Source organism: Gracilinanus agilis, chromosome 1 (assembly GCF_016433145.1).
Source record: "Gracilinanus agilis isolate LMUSP501 chromosome 1, AgileGrace, whole genome shotgun sequence".
NCBI classification, from domain to species: Eukaryota; Metazoa; Chordata; class Mammalia; order Didelphimorphia; family Didelphidae; genus Gracilinanus; species Gracilinanus agilis.
This window is the reverse complement of record NC_058130.1, coordinates 354,806,202-354,827,927: the sequence shown is the minus strand read 5'-3', so window position 1 is coordinate 354,827,927 and position 21,726 is coordinate 354,806,202. Positions and strand designations below refer to the sequence as shown.

Genomic DNA, 21,726 nt, shown 5'->3' with positions numbered 1-21,726 from the left:
CAGTTAATGACATTAGATTGGTGGGCTTGTAATGTACTTCAGAGATAAAATAAATTTCCTCTTTGACTTAGATTATTCATTGCACTATTACCTTTTCAATTTAGACAATTGAGTTCCCTATGATTGTCCTATGTAAGAGGGGAAACTAGATATCTAAGGTATGGTCGCCAGAAATCTGATTAACTTGATTTCAAATAAAAAATAGACCCAAGTCAGGATGATTTTTATGGAAGTTTATTTAAAATTAGGGAGGTTGAAGGTAGGGAAATAGAGAGAAACTCTGGCCTAGAGAGGTCTGGACCAGATAAGAATTTAGAGGTTCCAGCAAAGGAGCACAGAGATTAATTAAACAAAGCTTCTAGCCACAAGGCCTTTTACAATTAGAGAGGCAAGAGAGGCCTCCTTGAGGGTAGAGCCTCCAGAAATGACAAGGGAGGAGAAAGGAAGTCAGCCTAACTTACCCACTTGACAACTCGGAGGGAAGCTGTCTGAGGTTTCACCAGAGATCCTTCTACACCAAGTTCAAAGCGCCAACTGCCTCCACAGGAAGTTACCATCATATTTAAAAGATAGCATCTTTCGTCACTTCCTGCATCCACCTTCAATTTCAAGTGGACAAATGGCAGCCTCAACACTGTTTTGAACTACCCAAAGGACAGTCCCTTGTTCTTGATTTGTTACTTATTGTCACGTGTGGGTAACTCATCTTCCCCTCCCCACTTAATTCTAAGTTGGGTGGGGTGACATTATTTCTGATGGCTAGAGTCTAACAATGAATGAGGATGAGCTAATTCCATTTACACAATCCTCCCTGATGATCCTTGGGTGCCTAGTCACCCCTAGTGATCATTTTACATAATCATCTTATACCCACAAAGGTCTTCTAACTACAATAGTTAGAGATAAGAGGAGAATGGAAGAGAGAGAACACAAAACCAATGTTTTGCTAAGCGCATTGACAAGAAACCAATTGGGGGTAGTCCCCTATTGGCATAAAATGTACATTCAAAGTAACTGTTCAAACCCCATCAGTTCAATCAATTATACCCCAAAGTTCATTCTGGATCTCTTGATGCAATGTAGATTCTTCAGGCATCTTTCTGCAAACAGTTCATTCTCTGGATTAAGGAGTCAGCAAGCTTGTTTCCCTGATAATTTTTTTCTTGAACAAAAAATTAAATCTTGGATTTTATAAAAATACACTTATTTGTCTTTTACATTACATATCTGCTTTTGTTTTTCAAGTATTCCTTCAACTATACAGATTGCATGCAGTTCCTTTTTGCCTTAGGCACCCTTCATTGCTGTGACTGAAAAAAGTCCATCACTTCTTTACCAATTGTTTAATGCAGTGTGATAGTACAGTTTATTGCTAGGTTTGTTCTCAAAACATTTGTAGCATAATTGATCGATCCATGTCAGAATCTGGGCTCTTCTCCCACAGCAGTGATCACAGGGTCATTACCATTAAATGAGGAGACACACCATTGTAGGATCTTCCTTGATTTTTTAGACATAAAATTTTTGAAAGTTCTGTGAGTAGTTAGCATTGCTTTGTTTTTTCCTTTACTTTTTCTAAGATGGTTTGTTAAAAATAATTTAGCATTTTATAAAATGATAAGTAGATTGCAATGGATAGAGCACTGGACATGGAGTCAGAAAGTCCTGAATTCACACAATTGGGCTAATTATTTAGCTGTGTGATTCTGGGCAACTTCCTTAGCCTGAGTTTCTTCTCCTGTGAAATGGAGATAAATTGTGAGGATAAAATGAGATAATTGATTTATCTGAGTTAGTTTGATACTGTAGAAACTTTCAGGAAAACACATTGAAAATTTTTAAAAATTTTTTACTTGTAAAAGACATTTTCATAAGTTTACTATATGTCATGTTGATATCAAAATTACATTTCTTTTTCTTTTTTTTTTTTATATAGCCTTACCTTCCGTCTTGGAGTCAATACAGAGTATTGGCTCCAAGGCAGAAGAGTTGTAAGGGTAGGCAATGGGGGTCAAGTGACTTGTCCAGGGTCACACAGCTGGGAAGTGTCTGAGGTCAGATTTGAACCTAGGAACTCCCATCTCTAGGCCTGAGCTACTCAGCTGCCCCCAAAATTACATTTCTTTTGGGAATTTCCCTTTTCTGTAACTAGGAGGTAAAACTAATTTCTAAATGTAGTAATCTTTTCATGTCAAAATTGCTCAAAATAAGTTTAAACTAATTGAAGTGCTTTTTGGGAGTTGTAAAGTTTTAGGATTACTTAATGATAGTATTCTAGGAATCAAATCATTCAAAATGAATTTACTTTCAGATTCACTAAATTATACGGGAGAAGTTCACTAAATGGAAGATGTGAAATTCATTTCCCCATGTTCCCTCTATATTAGAAGAGCTTATAATAATAATACAATACTATATCTACTATTACATTTAACTATTGTAATTCCACAAAGATAACATGAATCATGTTTTATAAATGATAATATTCTTCAGTATATAGAAGTTTAACATTTCAGCCATAACTATTTTGGAATGTGTTGTAATTATATTTTAGGATTTCTTTTCATTGAATTCCATTTAAAACAGATAGACACATTTCTTCATATTCTAGTATTTTTTCCTTATCTTATTACCTTATCTTCACCTTCTATTCCAGCTATAATCTTTATATTTTGTCTTCTTGTTTTTGTTGCATTAAAATCAGCTAGTCTCTTTGTGTAAGTCAGCCCCCAATTTTAAATTGTTACAAATGGCTAACATTTTGAGTTGGTAGACATGGATTTCAGTTTGTTACTGACTTTCCTGAAGCTTTAATAAATGTCTTCTTGTTAGTGGGTCATGGTATAGGAGGGCCTCTAATTTCCAGTGAGTTAATGGTTTGATGCTCTTAACCTTATTATAATTCCAAAGTAATATATCATTTCAATTAAAAATTATGTGTTTCATATGATTATCAGTATTTGCATATGTAAAGACATTTGTGTGTATATAGATAAACCTAATTCTCCATCTATACTTAAATATTCATGTTTTTACATGTGCATTTATTTGTGTTGAAATCTAGTAAAACCTCACTTGGGATAAAATGTGAAAGATTGGGTGATAATGTTTGTAATATCTTGAAGCTTTAAAATATATATTGGGAAGATTTGCTTTGTTGAGATATTTTCCTCTTAGTTTGAATTTCTATTAGTTATTTTTCTCTGTTTTCAAAATAAAATGTTTAATGCAAATTTAGTTCTCTTAGGTGAATTGAATGGGAAAATGAGATTTGATGTTATTGAACCAATTTACATGTTATACAGATTTAGCATTATCAGCTCTCTCTGAAAAGTACTTTTACTCTGTTTAATTTATCCTTTTGATTTCATTAAAACATAATCTTATTATTTCTGAACCACATAAATCATTTGGGTCTGTGATGGTTCTCTCTTTGCTCTGTGAGACGATAGTTTCATGTTTGTCAACTAATCATTTCTGTTCAATTTCTGGATATAGCTTGTCAAATTTTATTAGGTTTTCCACTTTTTCTTCCTATACTTATCACTTGATATGAACAGTTAAGATGTCACTGAAAAAAATCATTTTTGTTGCAGACTTTCAAGGAGTCTTTTATTAAGTTATCATTGGTGGGGAACTCTTTGTGGAAGAATCTTATGGCCTTACTTGGCTCTACTCAATTAAATGCTTTTTGTATTCTCAGTATTATTTTCCTTGATTCTTTGACTGTAAAAATATGGTCTTCTATAGAATATTATGTTGTTTGTAAACTCTTACCTTCTATGTTAGCATAAATTTGTAAGATAGAAGAGTGGCAAGGAGTAGGCTTTTGAAGTTAAGCGACATGCCCAGGATCATACAACTAGGAAGTGTTTGAGACCAAATTTGAAGCCATGTCCTCCTGACTTCAGGCCTGGTGCTCTGTGAGGCCTACCTGCCCTCTAGAATATCGTTTATGAAAGCTTCCATATTCCCTTCTCAAGTCTTAGTGAAGGATACCTTCCATAAATATGTAGATTATTACCTAAAAGATTTTGTAAAGAAGGGAAAATAATTCTACACTGTTCTCTAGAATGGTGGACTAGTTCACAGCTCTACCAGTAGTGCATTAATGTCATAGATTTTTCACATCCCTTATAGCATTTGCCCTTTTCTTTTGCTGTCCTGTTAGCCAGTCTCATAGGTGTGAAGTTGTATCTAATTTGCATTTTTGACTTAATTAGTAGTGATTTTGAGCATTTTCCTTGTGATTATTGGTTGCTTTGATTTCTTCTGAAAATTTTTCATATCCTTTGACCATTTATCAATTAGAGAATAGCTCATATTTTATAAATTTTACTCATTCTTGTCTATTTGAGAAATGATGTTTTTATCAGAGAAACCTGTCATAAAAATTTTTCCTAGTTTCCTGTTTTCCTTCTAATTTTGGCTTCATTAATTTTGTTTGTGCAAAAACTTTTAAATTTCATGTAATCAAATTTAATAATTTTATTTCTCATGATCCTCTTTATCACTTGTTTGGTGATAAACTCTTCCCTTATCCATAAATAATACAATTATAGTTTTCCACGTTACCCTAATTTACTTCTTTTTTAAAATCCTTACCTCTTGTCTTGGAATCAATGTTGTGTATTGGTTCTAAGGCAAAAAAATGGTAAAGGCTAGGTAATGAGGATTTATACAGTTAGGAAGTATCTGAAGTCAAATCTGATCCCAGGACTTCCTGTCTCTAGGCTTCTTTATCCACTGAAAATCTTAGCTACTCTGATCACAGTATTGATCTAAGGTAATTCTAAAGGACCCCTAATGAAAAATAATATCCATCTTCAGAGAGAGAACTAATGAAACCTGAGAGTAGATTGAAGCATACTTTTTAAAACTTTATTTTTCTTTTCTATTTTTTGTGAGTATGCATGTTTTCTTTTGCAACATGACTAACATGTAAATATATTTTGCATGACTTCTCATGTCTTATTGATACATTGTTTTCCTTTTCTTATGGTGGGTGTGAGGAGTGGAAGAGAGAGAATTTAGGGCTGAAAATTTTAAAAAGATTGTTTAAATTTTTTACATGTAATTAGAAAATATTTAACTAAACAAAAATATGTTTCAAAAACAAAGGAGGTAAAATAGGCATCATGACAAGTAGCTGTTAATATTTTTCAATGAAATAATGCCTACGATTTTTTATCTTCCCCCTTCCCCATAACTTTTAACAAATCTTCTCCTCTTTCAGAATCCATTATTCAAAGGCCCTGAAAATTGTCTTTTCCAAAAGGCATCTTATTCAGCATCTCTTACAACCCTTTTTTGCCTCCTTTAATACCATTTTCTATCTATGTCATATGGACTTCTTCACTTGTAAAATGAGAGGGTTGTACTATTTGACCTTTGAGGTGTCGTCTAGCTCTAGATCTTGATATCATTACCCTATGATGTCAAGGATTATAAATCCAAATTTGTCTTCCACTGTTGTTATTAATGGAAAAAAAGGAATTGTTTTAGAATTCCTGACACATCTTTTCTGTTTTTTGATTGTTTGTTGTTTTGCTTCTAGTTTCATCCACAAATACTTTCAGAATAATCTCTCTTGGATCTCTATCTGACTTGGATCTCTAGACAAACTTTTTGGATTCTGTCTTTGGGCCATTGAGCCCTAATAAATTAGCCTTCATTTTATTTTACTCAGAATCGGATCATCAAATCATTTGTCTTTTCCCAATATCATATGTCTGTAGTGTTTCAATTCTACCTCTTCCAACTCTAGCTCCTCTTTATGTGTTTTCTTCCTTTGATAGAATATAAGCTTCTTTAGGGCAGGGATTGTCTTAGATCTTGTTTTTATATCTCTAGTTCAGAATATAATGCCTAGTCTATAGCAAGCACTCATAAAAAGTTGTAAACTTTTTTCTTTCTAATGTTTCTTGTTCTTTTGTAAGGTGTTAATTTAATATTTATATATTTATGTATTAATATATTTACTTTTATATACTTATACATTGATATTTAATGCTTATTTTAATAAAAATATTTCTCTTTTAGGGAGTGATATTTTGCACTTTTCACGTCTCTTATCTCCTAAATGTCTCTTGAAGGAAAAATGTTATCAGTAGTTTTCATATGTGTGTGTGTATCTATGTATCTATATATTCTGCAAGCCTTTAGCTTTTTTTAAATCTTCTTCCTGCTGATGCATATCTCAACTATTTTTTTGCTGTCTATCTAATGCCAATTTTTGCATTGAAGTAACCGAATGTTAAAGTATAGGTTGATATAATTCAGAGAATCTTGCCATCACTAAGCAAGAGGATCTTTCCTCATCTTCTGCAGCTGCTGGCATTAAATAAATTGTAATTTTGTTCTGACTGATATTTTATAAAGGATAATAACAGAATGCTACATTAGGACGTGATCAAATAAGTGATACTTCTTGTTGCCATTGGATAAATTCTAAAACCATTTCCTCCAAATAACTATTTTGACTGGCTAAGGGAGAACTTTTTAGGGATTCTTAATGTTTGTTGACTGCTAGACTTTTTTAATAATAAAAGAATTAAAGGATGGTCTCTAGCTTCAAGATCAAAATTTTATGAATTATTAATGAGATATTATGGACAAGAATGATAAAGGTTGAGAAGACATTCAGGGATTGCTACCTGAATAATTATAGGTATTGTCTGTAATGGAGAAGCTAGGTTAGGGGTGAATGTTGTTGCCAGTGATTTTGTTCAGTCTCATGCAGTAGTACATACAATTTTACATATTATTCTTTACAATTCATACATGTTTACTCTTCACATTTTACTATTGATTTTTACAACTTAATACATGTATTGTTCTGCATGGTTCTAGAGGTAGTTTTCCTTCAAGACATGGCTCAAATCTCTCTTTTAGGGGTCCTTTCCAGATACTTCCATTTGTTTAAGGCTTATTCTCCATTAAGGTCATTGTCTGTCTTTTATATACCTGGTTTTTTAAATGTTGTCTCCCATTAGAATATGAACTTCTTATGATCAGACACAATGGAGACATACTCCAAGTGCTTGCACAGTCTCTGTTGCATTCAGTACTTAAAAAATACTTTTTTTGGCTTTCTGGACAATGGCTAGAAGTTGTAGAGAGAACTATTTAGGCTTCACATAAGGAAAAATTTGTTAACAATTAGAGTGCTTGAAAAGTTGAATAGATTCCATTGATTCCCTCTTATTAGAAGTGTTCTACTAGCCTTGTGTATGTATTCAAATAGAATATTTTGGTCAAGTGTAAGTGGGACCAAGTGGTCCCTCTGAGGATCTTTCTCGCTCTTATTTATATATTGAGAAAATTTCAGTAAGATCTTTTTTAGTTGAATATCTCTTCTAGCATCTCTTTTTTGCATATATGTGGTAAATTCTTAATGGTACCAATAAAATAGAATACTGATGAATTTTTTTTAATAAGTAAGAATTTAAAAAGCTATTTTTGTATGAAATTGTGAGATAATTAAACCAAGCTAGGATAAATAATTTTACAGTTTTAATAAATTGTAGAAGTTATTTTAATCAACTAAAGAATTGATGTTGATAGAGGCCTTGTCTTAGGATGAGAAAGACTTGCTTTCAAATCCTACTTCTGTTACATTGTTCCTATGACTCTGCCATAAGCAACTATCTAAGACTAAAAGTTATGGAGCATTTGCCAATATGAATTGACATAGAGATTTTTCTTCTTCTGGTGTTTATCATACCAATGAACTAATATACAGCTAGAAGAAGAAAAAGATCAAATCTTTTATATTGATAGTTAAATGAAAGCTGTTTATATAGCCTGTCTCTCTCAGTGTATTTGATTTTCTAGGATAACTTAATTTGAGAATGAAGGAAAGTGTGATCAGTTCTTTTTTTTGGTAAGGTTATATTTACTAAGAAGCACAGTGCCTGGTACAATATTAGGTGCTTAATAAATGTTTATTGATCAAAGAAATTTAAAAAGTATTTAAAGTTATGTTTTGTAATTTGAAATTTTATATTACTTCATTCCATTTTTGTTAACCCATCTGTACTCATTCTCATAATAATAAAAACACACCTTCATACAGGATTGGTGTGAGGAAAGCATTTTGTAAACCTTAAAATAGACCATCTGAATTAGTAAATAGAAAGCTAGCCTCAGAACTAGAAACTAGCCTCACGTCTGTCACCTGGTGTTTTGACCCTGGGCAAGTACTTAACCTCTCTAATGCTCTAAGCCAGTAGTTCTCAAAGCATGGTCAGCAGACATTAAAACTATTTTCATAATAATACTAAGACGTTATTTGTTTATTAACGTACCCTTTTCAAATAGGTATCTGTGTGAGGCCAGATTTTCTTTATATATTTCTTCCAAAACAACATACTACAATAAATTGATTGCAAAAGCAGATATGAGAACCCAGCTGTGCTCAATTAAGTTAAATATTAAAGAGATTTGTGAAAATGTGTTATGCTTAATAATTTTTTGTTTTGAAATAGTTATTTTTCATAAAATTGGATAAGGTTAATATGCTAATAGTTAATTATTGTCTTAAAATGAATTAATATTTTAAAAATTGATCCATTTTAAGTTTAGTAGGATAAATATGATAGATGTGTGCTAGTAAATTTTTAACAGCTTGCTCTCAGGGAAAAATTTCTATTCAGGGACACTCTTTTAAGGTTAATCTACATTATTAACCTTTTTTTCTCTGACTTTATAAAGATTTGATAATGAATAGAACAATAAATTAAGCCCTGGCTGGTACCTTTTTTCCAGTTTCTGAGGTGTAAATATTCCCTCTAAAAATTTAACAATAAGTTCTAAAAACACCTTAGAATACCATTTCATATAACCTAAATTAAACAAAAAATTTCTGAGGTCCTCAATAATTTTTAATTATGTAAAGAGTTCCTAAGACTAAAAAGTTTAAGAAATGGTGCTCTAGGCAAGTCTAAGACTATCATTTGCAGATAAGGTGCCAGCCTGCATTTTTAGAAGTTTTCCCCATCTGTCCATTCCTTATATCAGTGTGATCCCAGGTCATGTCTCTGTCCTTAAAGCGCTATGTAAATATTATTTCTTACAACTTTTATATTTCTTGTTATTATTGCCTAGTTTTAGAAAAATGAATGTGTAGCAAGCAAAATGTAATGCTTATCATTGCTCATTTCGACCTAAACAGTAAAACTTTGACTTTCAAGTTTTATTTTTAGTAGCAAATGCATATGTTGTGCTACTTTAATACAACTTCCATAAGTAGTTTTGTCTACAGATTAATTTCTAAATTATTTGTTTTCCTTATTCATATTCATATGTGAATTTATATATAGCTTATTCATATATAGCTATAGATGTATATGCCCCCCCCCACACACACACACACTCTATAGGTCTGAACGTTACTATGTTTTTGTTTTTTTTAGGTCCGTATTGAAACAGCTACAACTCTCAAGTTAAATATCCTTTATTGTCTACAATCTACAAGAATTTATTGTGTTTGCAATATTCCAGGCATATGATAAATACTGGAAAACATTGTAAATGTTCCCCAAAAATCAGTGATCTTTTTATTCACCTATTTATTTGCTCATTCATTCATTCATTTATTTGTTTGTTTGTTTGTTTGCTTATTTATTCATTAAACTCTTACCTTCCATCTTAGAATCAATACCGTATATTGGTTCCAAGACAGAAGAGGGGTAAAGGCTAGGCAATGGGGGATAAGTGACTTGCCCAGGGTCACATAGCTGGGAAGTGTTTGAGGGCAGATTTGAACCCCAAACCTTCCATCTCTAGACCTGAATCTCAATCCATTGAGCCACCTAGCTGCCCACCAGTTGATTTATTTTTTAAGCCTTTACCCTCTGTCTTAAAATCAATACTATACATTGGTTCCAAGGCAGAAGAATGGTAAATGGTGTTGGGCATTAACTGACTTGCCCAGGGTTCTAGAAAGTGTCTGAGGCCAGATAGGAACCCAGGACCTCTCACTTCCAGTCCAGCCTCCCTATCCACTGAGCCCCCTAGATGCCCCCTCAGTGCAAGTTTTTGGTGATACCTTATATAAAAGTAAAATCAGTTCCTAATCTCAAGACCGTTACATTCTATTTTGGGGATAGAACTTGTTTTCTGATAAAAACAGGATAGAGAGAGCCAGTGAGGTGGGGGTGGGGTGGAAGATGGAGGGGGAGGAGAGAGAAGAAAGAAGGTGGGAGGAGGATGAGGAGGGAGAGTGTTCAAAAGTGGTGACATTTGAACTAAGTTTTGATGAGAACTAAGAATTCTGAGTCAGAGTTAGACAAAGTTGGTTTTCAAAATAGAATGTAACTTGTACAAAAGCTCACAGGAGGGACATGTAGTATATCCTACATGAAATTAAAAAGCCTCATTTGACACTTATGTAGATTGTGTGAAGAGGAGTAAAATGTAATTAGTCTGGAAATATAGACTTGGAATTACTAAACCCTTGGAAAGCTTGAAAACTCTTGAAAAATGCTAATATTCATGACCAGGTTAATATATCTTATAATAAATTATAAAAAAATAATTTAAATTTAATTATTGAAATTAAATGTAAATAAATTATTAAACTAAATTATAAAATGTTACATATGTAATAAATTATTATAAAATGTAATAAATTATATACCTACCACAGAACTACTTTTCTATAGACAGCACATTTTTATGGACAATAATATTATTGCATGTGAATTATGTTAACTTTGTATATTTTTTTGATAATCATAGTATATCGACTTCAATCTTCCTTAACTCCTGTTTACCTGTTGATGATTTTGAATTTAGAACAGATCAATTTCTTCCGGTAAGATTATTCATTTATCTTCCATGGGAAATCCAATCTACAACTGTTTTTTGGCAAAGCATAAGCATCATTTGTATGTAGAGATGTCATGTCTTTTCTCAAAGTCGAGAATATTCCTCTTTTTTTTTTAGTACTTGATTTAATTAATATTTTCTAGCTAATTCTTTTTTATCCTGTAGTTCATTTCTACTGATCTCTTCACTTACTATTAATGATTAATACAAATAAATGTAAAATCTCTTCTTTTTCTCCTCTACCAGAAAATTTTGTTTTTATTTTTCTACTCAAGATAATGGAAACTGTTTTCTATTTCACCTTAAGATGGTTTTAGGAAAAAAGAAAATGGTGATAAAATAAAAACATAACAAAATATATAATATATGTGTGCAGAGTGAGAAGTTACACAATATCTGCTACTTTTTTTTTTTCTTTAGGTTTGCAGTTCCCTGCAAGTTAGCATTTATTGTCTAGGGCTTTTTCCTCAGTTCTACCACTTACCACCCCATTTTGGACAGATGATTTCTTTTTTTTCTGGGTCTTGTTTTCTCACTTATAAAGTAAGAAGTTTGGGCTAGTTGATCTCCTCAAAATAAATATCTTTCTACTTTGATTTGGACCAGGTAACACTGAATATTTTTCTATTGTGTATTATCTTCTTGTAATATGATGTTAAAGTGTAGTTGACTTGGGGATAAAAGTAGTATGTACTAGACCCCAGCTGGCATTTTAAAGATTTCTCTCTCTGGGTATAGAATTTACTTTACATATGTACATGTGCTAATCTTGTTCTTATCAATATAAATGTTATTCTAAAAACACCATGTTGGATTCTTACCAGAGATGGTAACTAACTAAATAAATGAATGTTCAAAAAAATTGTCATAAGCACACATTCATATGAACATATTAAAGTTAAAAATATTGAGATATTGAAACTTCTTTATACTGTAGTATTTGATGTTTTATAATGTAATTGGACTTAAATTGTGATTGTTATTGTGAAAGTTATGAATTATGTATAATTTTGAAGAGAATTAAGCTGTCATCTATTTTGTTTTTACAAAGTTTTTAATGATGTATTGAGCTCAAGGGCTTTATAAAATTTAATTTTCTTCCTCTTCACAATTAAGGTTATAAGGATGTCCTATGGTATCACATTTTACCTCATAGGTATAAAAAAGAACATTTTGGGGTGGGGTTAGAACACTAAAAATTGTCTAATGGAACAATATTTGTAAATATTTTCTCTGATCCAACATGTTTATGCACCAGTTCAAAAGACAATATGCACACACACATTGCATACATGTACATATTTTCATATGTATCACATACATATATGTATTTTAGGATTGTATCTAAATCCTATAACTTTTTTCTTTTTTTCTTTTTCTCCCTATAGTATTTGGAAACTATGTTCACACTACTTTTTCAGCTACTTCAGCAAGTTACAGAATGTGACACAAAGATGCATGTTTTACATGTCCTATCTTGTGTTATTGAAAGAGTTAACATGCAGGTAATTGTTAAAATATACATTTAACAGTGTTACGGAATGGAGAAAAGATTTAGATGCTTTGAATAACATTTTCCTTCTGACTTTTTTTAAGTGAAACTTTGTATGTTTGGTCCCTCTTTATTTAAAAATTAGTTGCATGGAGGCTTTTGAATTTTTTATCTTTATTACCAATTGTAGAAAGCACATTGATTCAGAAAATAGTATCCAGTATTTTTCTATTAAATGTTATCCTCTTATAGCAACTAAATAAGAACATGAATGTCTAAGAGAGCAAGAAAAAATGAATGTAGTTTGTATAGTCTTCCAATTTGAGTTTAATAGCTTTTATTACTTCATTAAACAAAGTTGGTGATTTTCTTCAACTGTTTTAAATGTTTTCACCAGTGTCTTTTAGTTCTTTATAATGCATAAGAGTAATTTTATTTAAAAGTGTAAGCCTTTTTAGAGCAGGTATCCATTGTATGATAGCAATTCTTGGTAACTAAAATGATAGCAATTTGTATATCTTAATCTTCATTTAAAAAGTTGGTCCCTCTTTCTATCCATTTTGCTTTTTTTTCCCCCTTAAAACATAGATTCGCCCTTATGTAGGATGTTTGGTTCAGTATTTGCCCCTACTTTGGAAGCAAAGTGAAGAACATAATATGCTCCGATGTGCCATTTTGACTACTCTTATTCATCTTGTTCAGGTAAATCACTCACTCATACATCTGTTTTCTTTTTCTTGATAGAATTTCATATTATTTGTACCAATTGAAAAATTATTTGACATCTTAGTTTTGTCAGTTGATATTTTTGTAATATGACACACATGGCTTTTCCAAGATAATTTCATTTCTTATATTCATCTTGCATAATTTTATTGAACTTTCCCATTTTTCTTTTTTTTTTTTTGCCATTACAGTTTCACATCACCTCATTAGAAATGTTTCTGACTTTAGGCATGAAGTTACTCGATGACTTCATGCCTAAAGTTAGGAACTTTTCATCAGAGTTCTGGCCACAGCAACTGAATTTCATTGGTTTGGACTTTTATTCAGATTCATCATAGTTTCTATTCAAGCTCATTCTTTCCTTGCTCTTATCTAATATATAATTATACATTTTCTACTTCCTTTGATTGTATCTGAGGGAAGGAGGAGATGATGATTGAAGTTTTTTATCACACTGTAGGACTAGGAGAATCATTGTAGAAACTGGAAGTTCAGAAGACTGATTTTGGAGAGGCAGAAAGGAAGATGAGGAATTTGGACTTAGATATGTTGTGTTTGAGGTGATCTCTAACTGTGCAAATGTGGACTTGGGGCTCTGGAGAAATAGCAGAGATAGAAAAATGTTTTTGTAATGGTTAGAACTAAAACTGTGGTATAGATCACTTGAATTGAAAGAGAATAAATAGAAACAATATTAGAAGACTGTAGGTATAGCTTAAGCTATAGTGATATGTGAGATTTAACTATATCTAACATATTTAACTATATATAACTATATTTAAGAGCCAAGAGAAGAAAGGAGTAAAAGGAGGCAAAGGGAATATTCATATGTTTTTATATTATTATTATTATTATTATTCCTATTGACTCCCCAGTTTCATTTAATTCTAGTTATCCCCAGGTTGTTACTTATTGGATAGGAAAAATGTCTTTTTCTCTGAGCATTCCTTTGGACTTTCATTAATCATTTTGATAACCAGACAGGAAAGCAACCTTTTCAAAGTAAAAAAGTCTTCGTCTCTGGGAGAAAAGGAGACTTCTAGCAGTTGCTCGGGTTTATACATATTTATAGATAGAATATATTCCCACAGGATGAGAATGATAAGGAAAAAGACTGAAATTAAGTTGAAAAAATTCTTGTCCTACCTTTAATCCTTTCACGATGTTTTTATACTTTTTTGTTTGTTGAATGCAGAAATAAGTGATAACCCACACATACATAGCCCTTTAAGATTTATAAAACATCCTCTTCCAACATCCATCTGAGGAAAATGGTACAAATATTATTCCCTTATGTCACTTGGTCATGGTTACACAGGATGTGTCAGAACATTGGGAAACAAACTTAATTAAATAAGGAGTTAAACCCCTTCTGGGTCTAGGATCCTGTGTTTTTGTGATATTGTTAACTTTTCCCTCCCAAAAAAAGTAGTCATTTGTGTAGTACTTAAATATTTTCAAAGTTTTTATTTTCATTTTATTATTGTAAAAATTAAAATAAAAAGATTGAGAAAAGTAATTTTATTTATTTTGGGTCACATGCAAGGAAATAGTGGATTTCAGAGTGAAACTTGTACATTCTTATTATAAGCCCATTGCTTTTTTCATTTATGTTGCCAAAATCCTAATTCTTGTACTTTGTATAGCATCAACCAAAAAAAAGGGAATTGTGATTGCCATTCCTGACTTCCATTTATGAAATACTCCTCCCTTATTATCTTTTGAATAATTAAAAAAGGGTTTTCAACAAATTGTATTCCTTCCTCACTATAGACCTTTATTTTTTTCTGTTGAGCTGTTATCCTTTCTAATTTATTATTAAATGGATCATTTGCTACAGTCACTTACTGAGCTATAGATAAAAACTTTATGACATGACATTTCCTTTTAAAGGAATTATTGCAACATTCTAATCAATAACCTACATTTACCATAATATTATTTTAATTATTTTAATTAAATTTTATTATAATTTCTAGTCTATATTCTTTCTTGACCACACCCTGCCTTGAGAAAGAAAGAAAAACATTACCTGTTATATACTTAAGTATATTCAAGCAAAACGACACCCTGGATTGGCCACTATCTCCTCCCCAAAAGGCTCTTACCTACACTTCAAGCCTGTCACCTGTCAGGAGCTATCTTTTATTATGAGTCCTGTAGAATTGTGGTTGATTATTATGTTGATCTGAGTTCTTAAGTCTTTTAAAAGTTTATTTTTTTTATTTTATGAAATTTTCTTTTGGTTTTGCTTTATTTTGCATCAATTTCATATGTCTTCCATAGCCATTCCTACTTGATAGGCAACCCTTCAGTATCCAATTCTTCATTGTAGTAAAGAGTTGCTATATTTTTGTACATGTGAATTCTTTTCTTCTATCTTCGATTTCTTTGAAGTATAGACCATGTTTTATAGCTTTTTGGACCTACTTTCAAATAATTTTCCAGAGTGGCTGAAGCTGTTCACAGCTCCAGCAACATTTCATTAATGTTCCTTTTTTTCTCAGAGCCCTTCCAATATTTGCCATTTTCCTTTTTTTTTTTTTTTTTTTTTTTTTTTTTTTTTTTTTTTTTTTTTTTGTTAAATCAACTTTACCAGTGAGGTACCTTAGAGTTGTTTTAATTTACATTTCTCTGATTATTAGTGATTGAGAGCATTTTTAACATGACTATTAATTGTTTAGATTTCTTCCTTTGGAAACTGTCTATTAATATTCTTTGATCATTTGTCAACTGAAGAGTGGCTCTTATTCCTGTAAATTTGACTCAGTACCTTCTATATCTTAGAAATGAGACCTTTTATTTTCTTGTAAAATTAACTGCATTGGTTTTATTTATGCCAAAACTTTTTAAGTAGCCTAAATTGTGCATTTTACCTTGTTTTAATCTATCTCTTTCTTGTTTGGTTATGATTAATAACATACTAGCCATATTAATTTCCCATTATGCAGCTGTTCACCACAGTTTTGTTTCTTCAGAAATTATGGTATTCCATGATTTACAACCAAACAAGAAAATGCCAAGAAAATATTTATATTAAAAAGATGGTTTTGCCTCTTAGGAGAAGCTTCAAAGTTGTATTAAATAAAATCCAGTCTACTCTGTTTCTCTTATTTTGTTGTGGGTCCAGACAGAAACTGCAAATTTAGATGTTGGCTAGTTTTTATTGGGAAGAAGATGTTGAAATTTTTGTTGGATAGATTAAGTTTTTTTTGATCACATATGGTGAAGTATTGGCATGCATGCCCAGCCAGCACTTGTGGAGCTGCTCTGTTCTCCCTCTTTCTAGCATCTGAGGATGTTATTTTGCCTGTTCCACCCCTCTGTCCAACTGCCCAAAGCAAACACTTCCTCCCTCAGCTCTCTATGGTAATGGTGGGGTCCCCAGACAGCTTGAATTTGCCCTCTGGGCACTTGAAATCAAACATGTTTGCCAGCACTGATAAAGGATATCCAGGTGGAGGTATCCAGCAATCCACCAAATTCAATCAAGCTTCTTCAGTGAGCTAGAAATACTAGTTGAAACTGCATCTGCCACTGAGGAACTTGCATTTAATTTGTTTCTCATTCCCCACCAGCTACAAGTGCTTGCTCTGTGAAAAATGGCTCATTCTTTTTAGACATTCTTTCCATTCATCTGTAGTTCATCCAAAGATGCTCCAAGTCTTTGTGCTTTTGCTACATTTTCTATACTTTCTCCTTTGGTGATCTCATCTGATGATAGAGGTGCTTAAAGTAAACCTCAAAGAAAATGCAGGTGTATTAGAGGGAAAAGAAGAAATGTATTGCTTAGGGGACAGCCAGTATAAACATACAAACCAGAGACATTGAGTATAGTGTGTGGAATAATAAAAAAAAGTCAATTTGCCTGGATTATAGGCTACATTAGGAGGAATAATATATTAGGAGATTAGAAAGGTAAATTGGATCCAGGTTATGAAAGGATTTAAATGCCAAATTTGCTGGTCAGTTGTTTTAGTTGTGTCCAATGCTTCATGATTACATTTGAGGTTTTCTTGGGAAAGATACTGAGGTAGTTTGCCATTTACTTTTCCAGCTCATTATACAAATGAGGAACCGAGACAAAGTTAAGTGACTTGCCTAGAGCCATACAACTAGTATCTGAGTTCAGATTTGAACTCAGGAAGACTTGTTTTCCTGACTCCAGGACCATCAAACTACCTTGTAGCTGCCCTTTAGATATAAGTACCAAATCGAGTTTATATTTGATTCTAGAGTTAATAATTTGATTCTGGAGAGCTACTGAAGTTTTTGATGAAGGGAATAACATGCACAGATCAGTGCTTCAAGGAAAATTACTCGGATAACTCTGTGAAAGATGAAATGGGTAGAGTGAATCGAGGAAAGTTAGGAAGCTATCACAGTATTACAGGTAAGGTATAGTGAAGGCCTAAAATAATATAGTAGTTGTAAAAGTGATGAGAAGGGGACAGATACAAGAGATATGAAGGAGGAAATGATAAGACTTGGTGTCAGTTAGTTATATAGTGTTAGAATTAAGATAGTAAGATTGAAATAATGGTGATATTCTTGATAGTAATAGGGAAGTTTGGAAGAGGAGTAGATTTGATAGAGTTCTGTTTTAGATACATTGAATTTGTAATATCTGTCATCAGTCATCATTTATTAAGCACTTAATTTGTGCCAGACACTGTGTTAAGCATTGGTACCTATTGATTTCCCAGTTCAAAATGTCCAATGGACAGTTGGTGATGCTGGAGTGGAGCTCCAATAGAAAAAAAAACCAATATGTAATCTGTATAGAGATGATAATTAAACACATTAGACTTGATGAAGTCAGGAAGACTGTAGAGAGATGATATTAGGTTAAATTTGGAAATCATCTTTATAGAGATAAATTGACCTCTATCATCAAATTAGATCATCAAGGGAGAAAGTATAGGAAAAAAAATGTAGCAAAAGCATGAAGACTTGGACAATTTTAAGGGTCAGAGATGTTGAGTTAGCAAGAGGTTTTGAAAGAATCATCAAGCAAACTAATATAGAACAGAACTACTTTTCTGGAGGACTTAGAAAACACTGTCAATTTCTATAAGAAGGTCAAGGAGAACTGAGAAAGGCCATACCATTCTAGGAATTCTGGTCTTAGAAGAGTTAGTAATGTGGGCATAAAGTAAATTGCCAGATTTTAAAATAAATTGTTTGTTGTATTAAATATTGATTTTTTTTTGCTGAACTGTACTTTTTGATTATAAGATAAGTTCTTTTTGGAGACAAGGAGAGGATTTGGAATTGACAATATAAATTAGAGAAAATATCAAAATAGCATTTAAGGAAAAGTGAAAGAGTGAGTATTGAATTGATAGTGAAAGAATTGCAAGCAGTGAATGTAAACTGTTATGTTTTCAAATTTATTTGTAATGAGAATGAGTTTGAAATTGTCACTTGAGGAAATGGCAAGGGAATTTAAAAAAAATAAGGGCTACTTGAATGGTAGAAAAGAATCTTGGCAAACAATAAAAATTTAAAGATGAGCAGATGAGAAGTAGTGTGATCCCATGTGCAAAGCTCTAACAAATGTAAAGAATTGAAATAATGGACCCAAGTAGAAGACTTATCTTTGTCAAAGAAGATGGCCACCTGAGTCATAGAAGTGTAGAGTATAGGATGTATGGGAAGTAAATAGTGAGAACACAGCATAGGACAAGATGGCATTGTGCGTTTTAAAATGACCTCTCTGCCATAAAATTATGGCAGAGTCATTTTAAAATGCACAGCATAAGGAATATTGAGTGAGACTAACAGTAAGAAGACCAATTTGGCAGATTACAGTGCTTAATTATTTTTCTTCTTGACATTGGAGGATTTAATCCAAGTGGCTGAGAAAGGACTGAATTCAGCTAAAGAATATCAATAAAATGTACTTTATTTGGTAATTCGGAGTTCCTTTCTGACTTTTCAAGTGTGGGAGAAAAGTTGTTTAAAAGAATTAATTTATTTTAGAGTTAGAAAGGTTCTCATTCCTCATTTAATCTTTTCCATTTCAAAAAAGGGATCCCCCTTTAATACACCAAACAAATGGTTATGTAGTCTCTGCCTTAAGACTTCTATGAGGTAGAGAGTTTACCACCTCTTGAAGCAGCCTGTTCCACTTCTGGATAGTGTAATTACTTAGAAATTCTCTCTTATATTAAGTTTAAATTTGCCCTTTTTTTGCAACTTCCATACAAATGCCATTGATTTTTCTCTATGGGACCAAGCAGAACAAGTTAAATTCTTCCATCAAATTAGATCTTTTTGGATACTTGAAGACAATTGCCCTGTCTCTCCATTTTTCTTCTTTTTTACAAGTTAAACATAACATATGTCATCAAATGATTTTTGTTTGCTATGGATTCAAGGCTCTTTCCCAGCCCTGGTTATTGCCTATTGGATACTTTATAGCTGATCAATGTCATTCATAAATTTTGTTGCCAAGAACTGAACACAGTAATTTAGGTATGGTCTAATCCTGATAGAATACAGTGAGACCATTACCTCCTTGTTCCTGGAAGCTTTGTTCTTATAAATGCAGACCAAGATTGTAGAATCATATTGAGCTTGCTGTCCACTCAGAGTCCTAGAGCTTTTCTAGACAGAACTTCTCTAATCATTCTTCCTCTACTTGAAAAACTGATTTTTCGAAACCATGCCTAAGACTTGAACTTTTTCTATGTTGACTTTTGGCTTACTAAATTCAAACATTGTTCTAGTTTTTTTTTTTAGATTGTGTCTCTTCCATCCTATGTATTAGCTATTCCTTCCAATGTTATGTCCTTGGCAGATTTGATAAGCATGTGATATTTACCTTTTATTCAAGTTATTACTGCATAACTCATACCAGGTTGTCATTGAACTATTAACAACCATTCTTTGAGTCTGATCATTCAGTTATTTCCAAATGCATATTCTGTAGTGTGATTTCATGATATTATCGACTGCTTTCCTAAAATCTAGGTAAATTATATTTGTGACATTCCTCTGATCTTGTAAACTATCTTGTATTGAACTACTTTTGAGTTTGTATATATGTGTGCCTACACACACATATATTTATTTAAGCTTTTTATATTTATTTATATGTGCTTGTCTTCCTCATTAAAATTAAAGCTCATTGAGTGTTGTTTTTTGTATTTATGTCCTAAGCACTTAAACACAGTTCCTGGTACGAGTAGGTGCTTGATAAATACTTACTGATAGATTGCTAACCCTGTCAAAAAATGAAATGAGTACATATATAGCATAGCTGGCTTTTGATGAAACTATCCTTGACCCTTTGTAATCAATACTTATTTTTTTAGGTGTTCCCTCTCTGATGATCTGTTGTAGAAATTTGCTAGGAATTGAAGTCAGTCGATTTTAATTTGCAGGAGTTTGCTTAACCTTTTTTTTTTGAGAATTGAAATGTTTGACTTTCTTGTAATAGATAGAGTGCTGGGCCCAGAGTTAAGAAGACTTGAGTTCAAATTTGGCCTCAGATACTTATTGGCTTTGTTTGCCTTAGTTTACTCAACTACAAAATGGTGATAATAACAATACCTTCTTCACAGGATTGTTGTGACTATCAAATGAGATAATAATTGGGTAGTGCTTAGTGTGGTACCTGACAAATAGTTTATGCTTTATAAATGTTAGCTGTAGTAGTAATAATTTTTATTTATTTTTATTATTAAAATTTTTTTATTTTTATTATTAAAATGTTATTCTCCATTCTTGGAGAAATGGGTCTCCTATTCTCTATGATCTTTCAGAAATCACTGATACTGGCCTAGTAGTCACTGTAAGAGGTAAAAATTATGGTTGGACTGAATATTTAAGAGTTTTGGTTGGCCGGAGTCAAGATGACTTTTATGGTAGTCTATTTACAAATAGGAGGAGAGAAGGTAGGGAAAACGAGAGAGAGAGAGAGGGGGGGGGGCAGACAGACAGACACAGAGAAAGAGAGACAGACACACAGAGAGAGAGACAGACAGACAGACAGACAGACAGACAGACAGACACAGAGAGAAAGAGAGACAGAGACAGACAGAGACAGAGGCCTTCTTTTCAAGGTCATCTAGGATTCACAATTCTGCTTTTCTTACTCTTTTTGAAAAGTATCACATTTGACTTTTCTCTCAGTGGTTAGAGTACTAGGCCTGCAGTCAGAACTCTTCCTGAGTTCAAATTTGAACCCTTTTCTGAGTTCAATCTGGCCTCAGACACTTAACTAGTGTTAACTATTAATTATTAACTACTTAACTAGTAACTAGATTCTGGACAGATCACTTAACCCTGTTTGCCTCAGTTTCCTCATCTGTCAAATGATCTGAAGAAAGAAATGGCAAACCACTCAGTACCTTTTCCAAGAAAACCCCAAATGCGGTTAGGAAGATTCAGACATGATTGAAAACAATGAATCAACAACATCAAAGCCTTTTTTTAGATTGAGCTTAAGACAGGACTTTTCCATATTAACTTCATTTTCCACCAGCAGCTCTGCTTGGTTTTTCCTCCAAGGAATACAATGCTCTCTGTTCTCAACACTCCCACCTCTAGCCTCTTGCTTTTCAGCTTCCTTTTGTGTATTGTTTTCCTCCATTAGATTCTTTTTCTTGGGTATACCCCCAGCTATATGCACAGGGCAGAACATACAGTAGGCAATTATTAATGTG

The 21,726-nt window shown here is 32.4% G+C and overlaps 1 protein-coding gene across 1 annotated transcript in view; it reads left to right on the top strand.

Moving 5' to 3' along the window:
• IPO11 (importin 11) overlaps positions 1-21,726 on the top strand; it is a 222,537-nt gene that overhangs the window by 66,958 nt on the left and 133,853 nt on the right. Inside the window, exons 16-19 of the mRNA XM_044663634.1 lie at positions 9,417-9,450; positions 10,779-10,819; positions 12,222-12,338; positions 12,914-13,027. Coding sequence (XP_044519569.1) covers positions 9,417-9,450; positions 10,779-10,819; positions 12,222-12,338; positions 12,914-13,027 — 306 coding nt within the window. The remainder of the gene's footprint in view (positions 1-9,416; positions 9,451-10,778; positions 10,820-12,221; positions 12,339-12,913; positions 13,028-21,726) is intronic.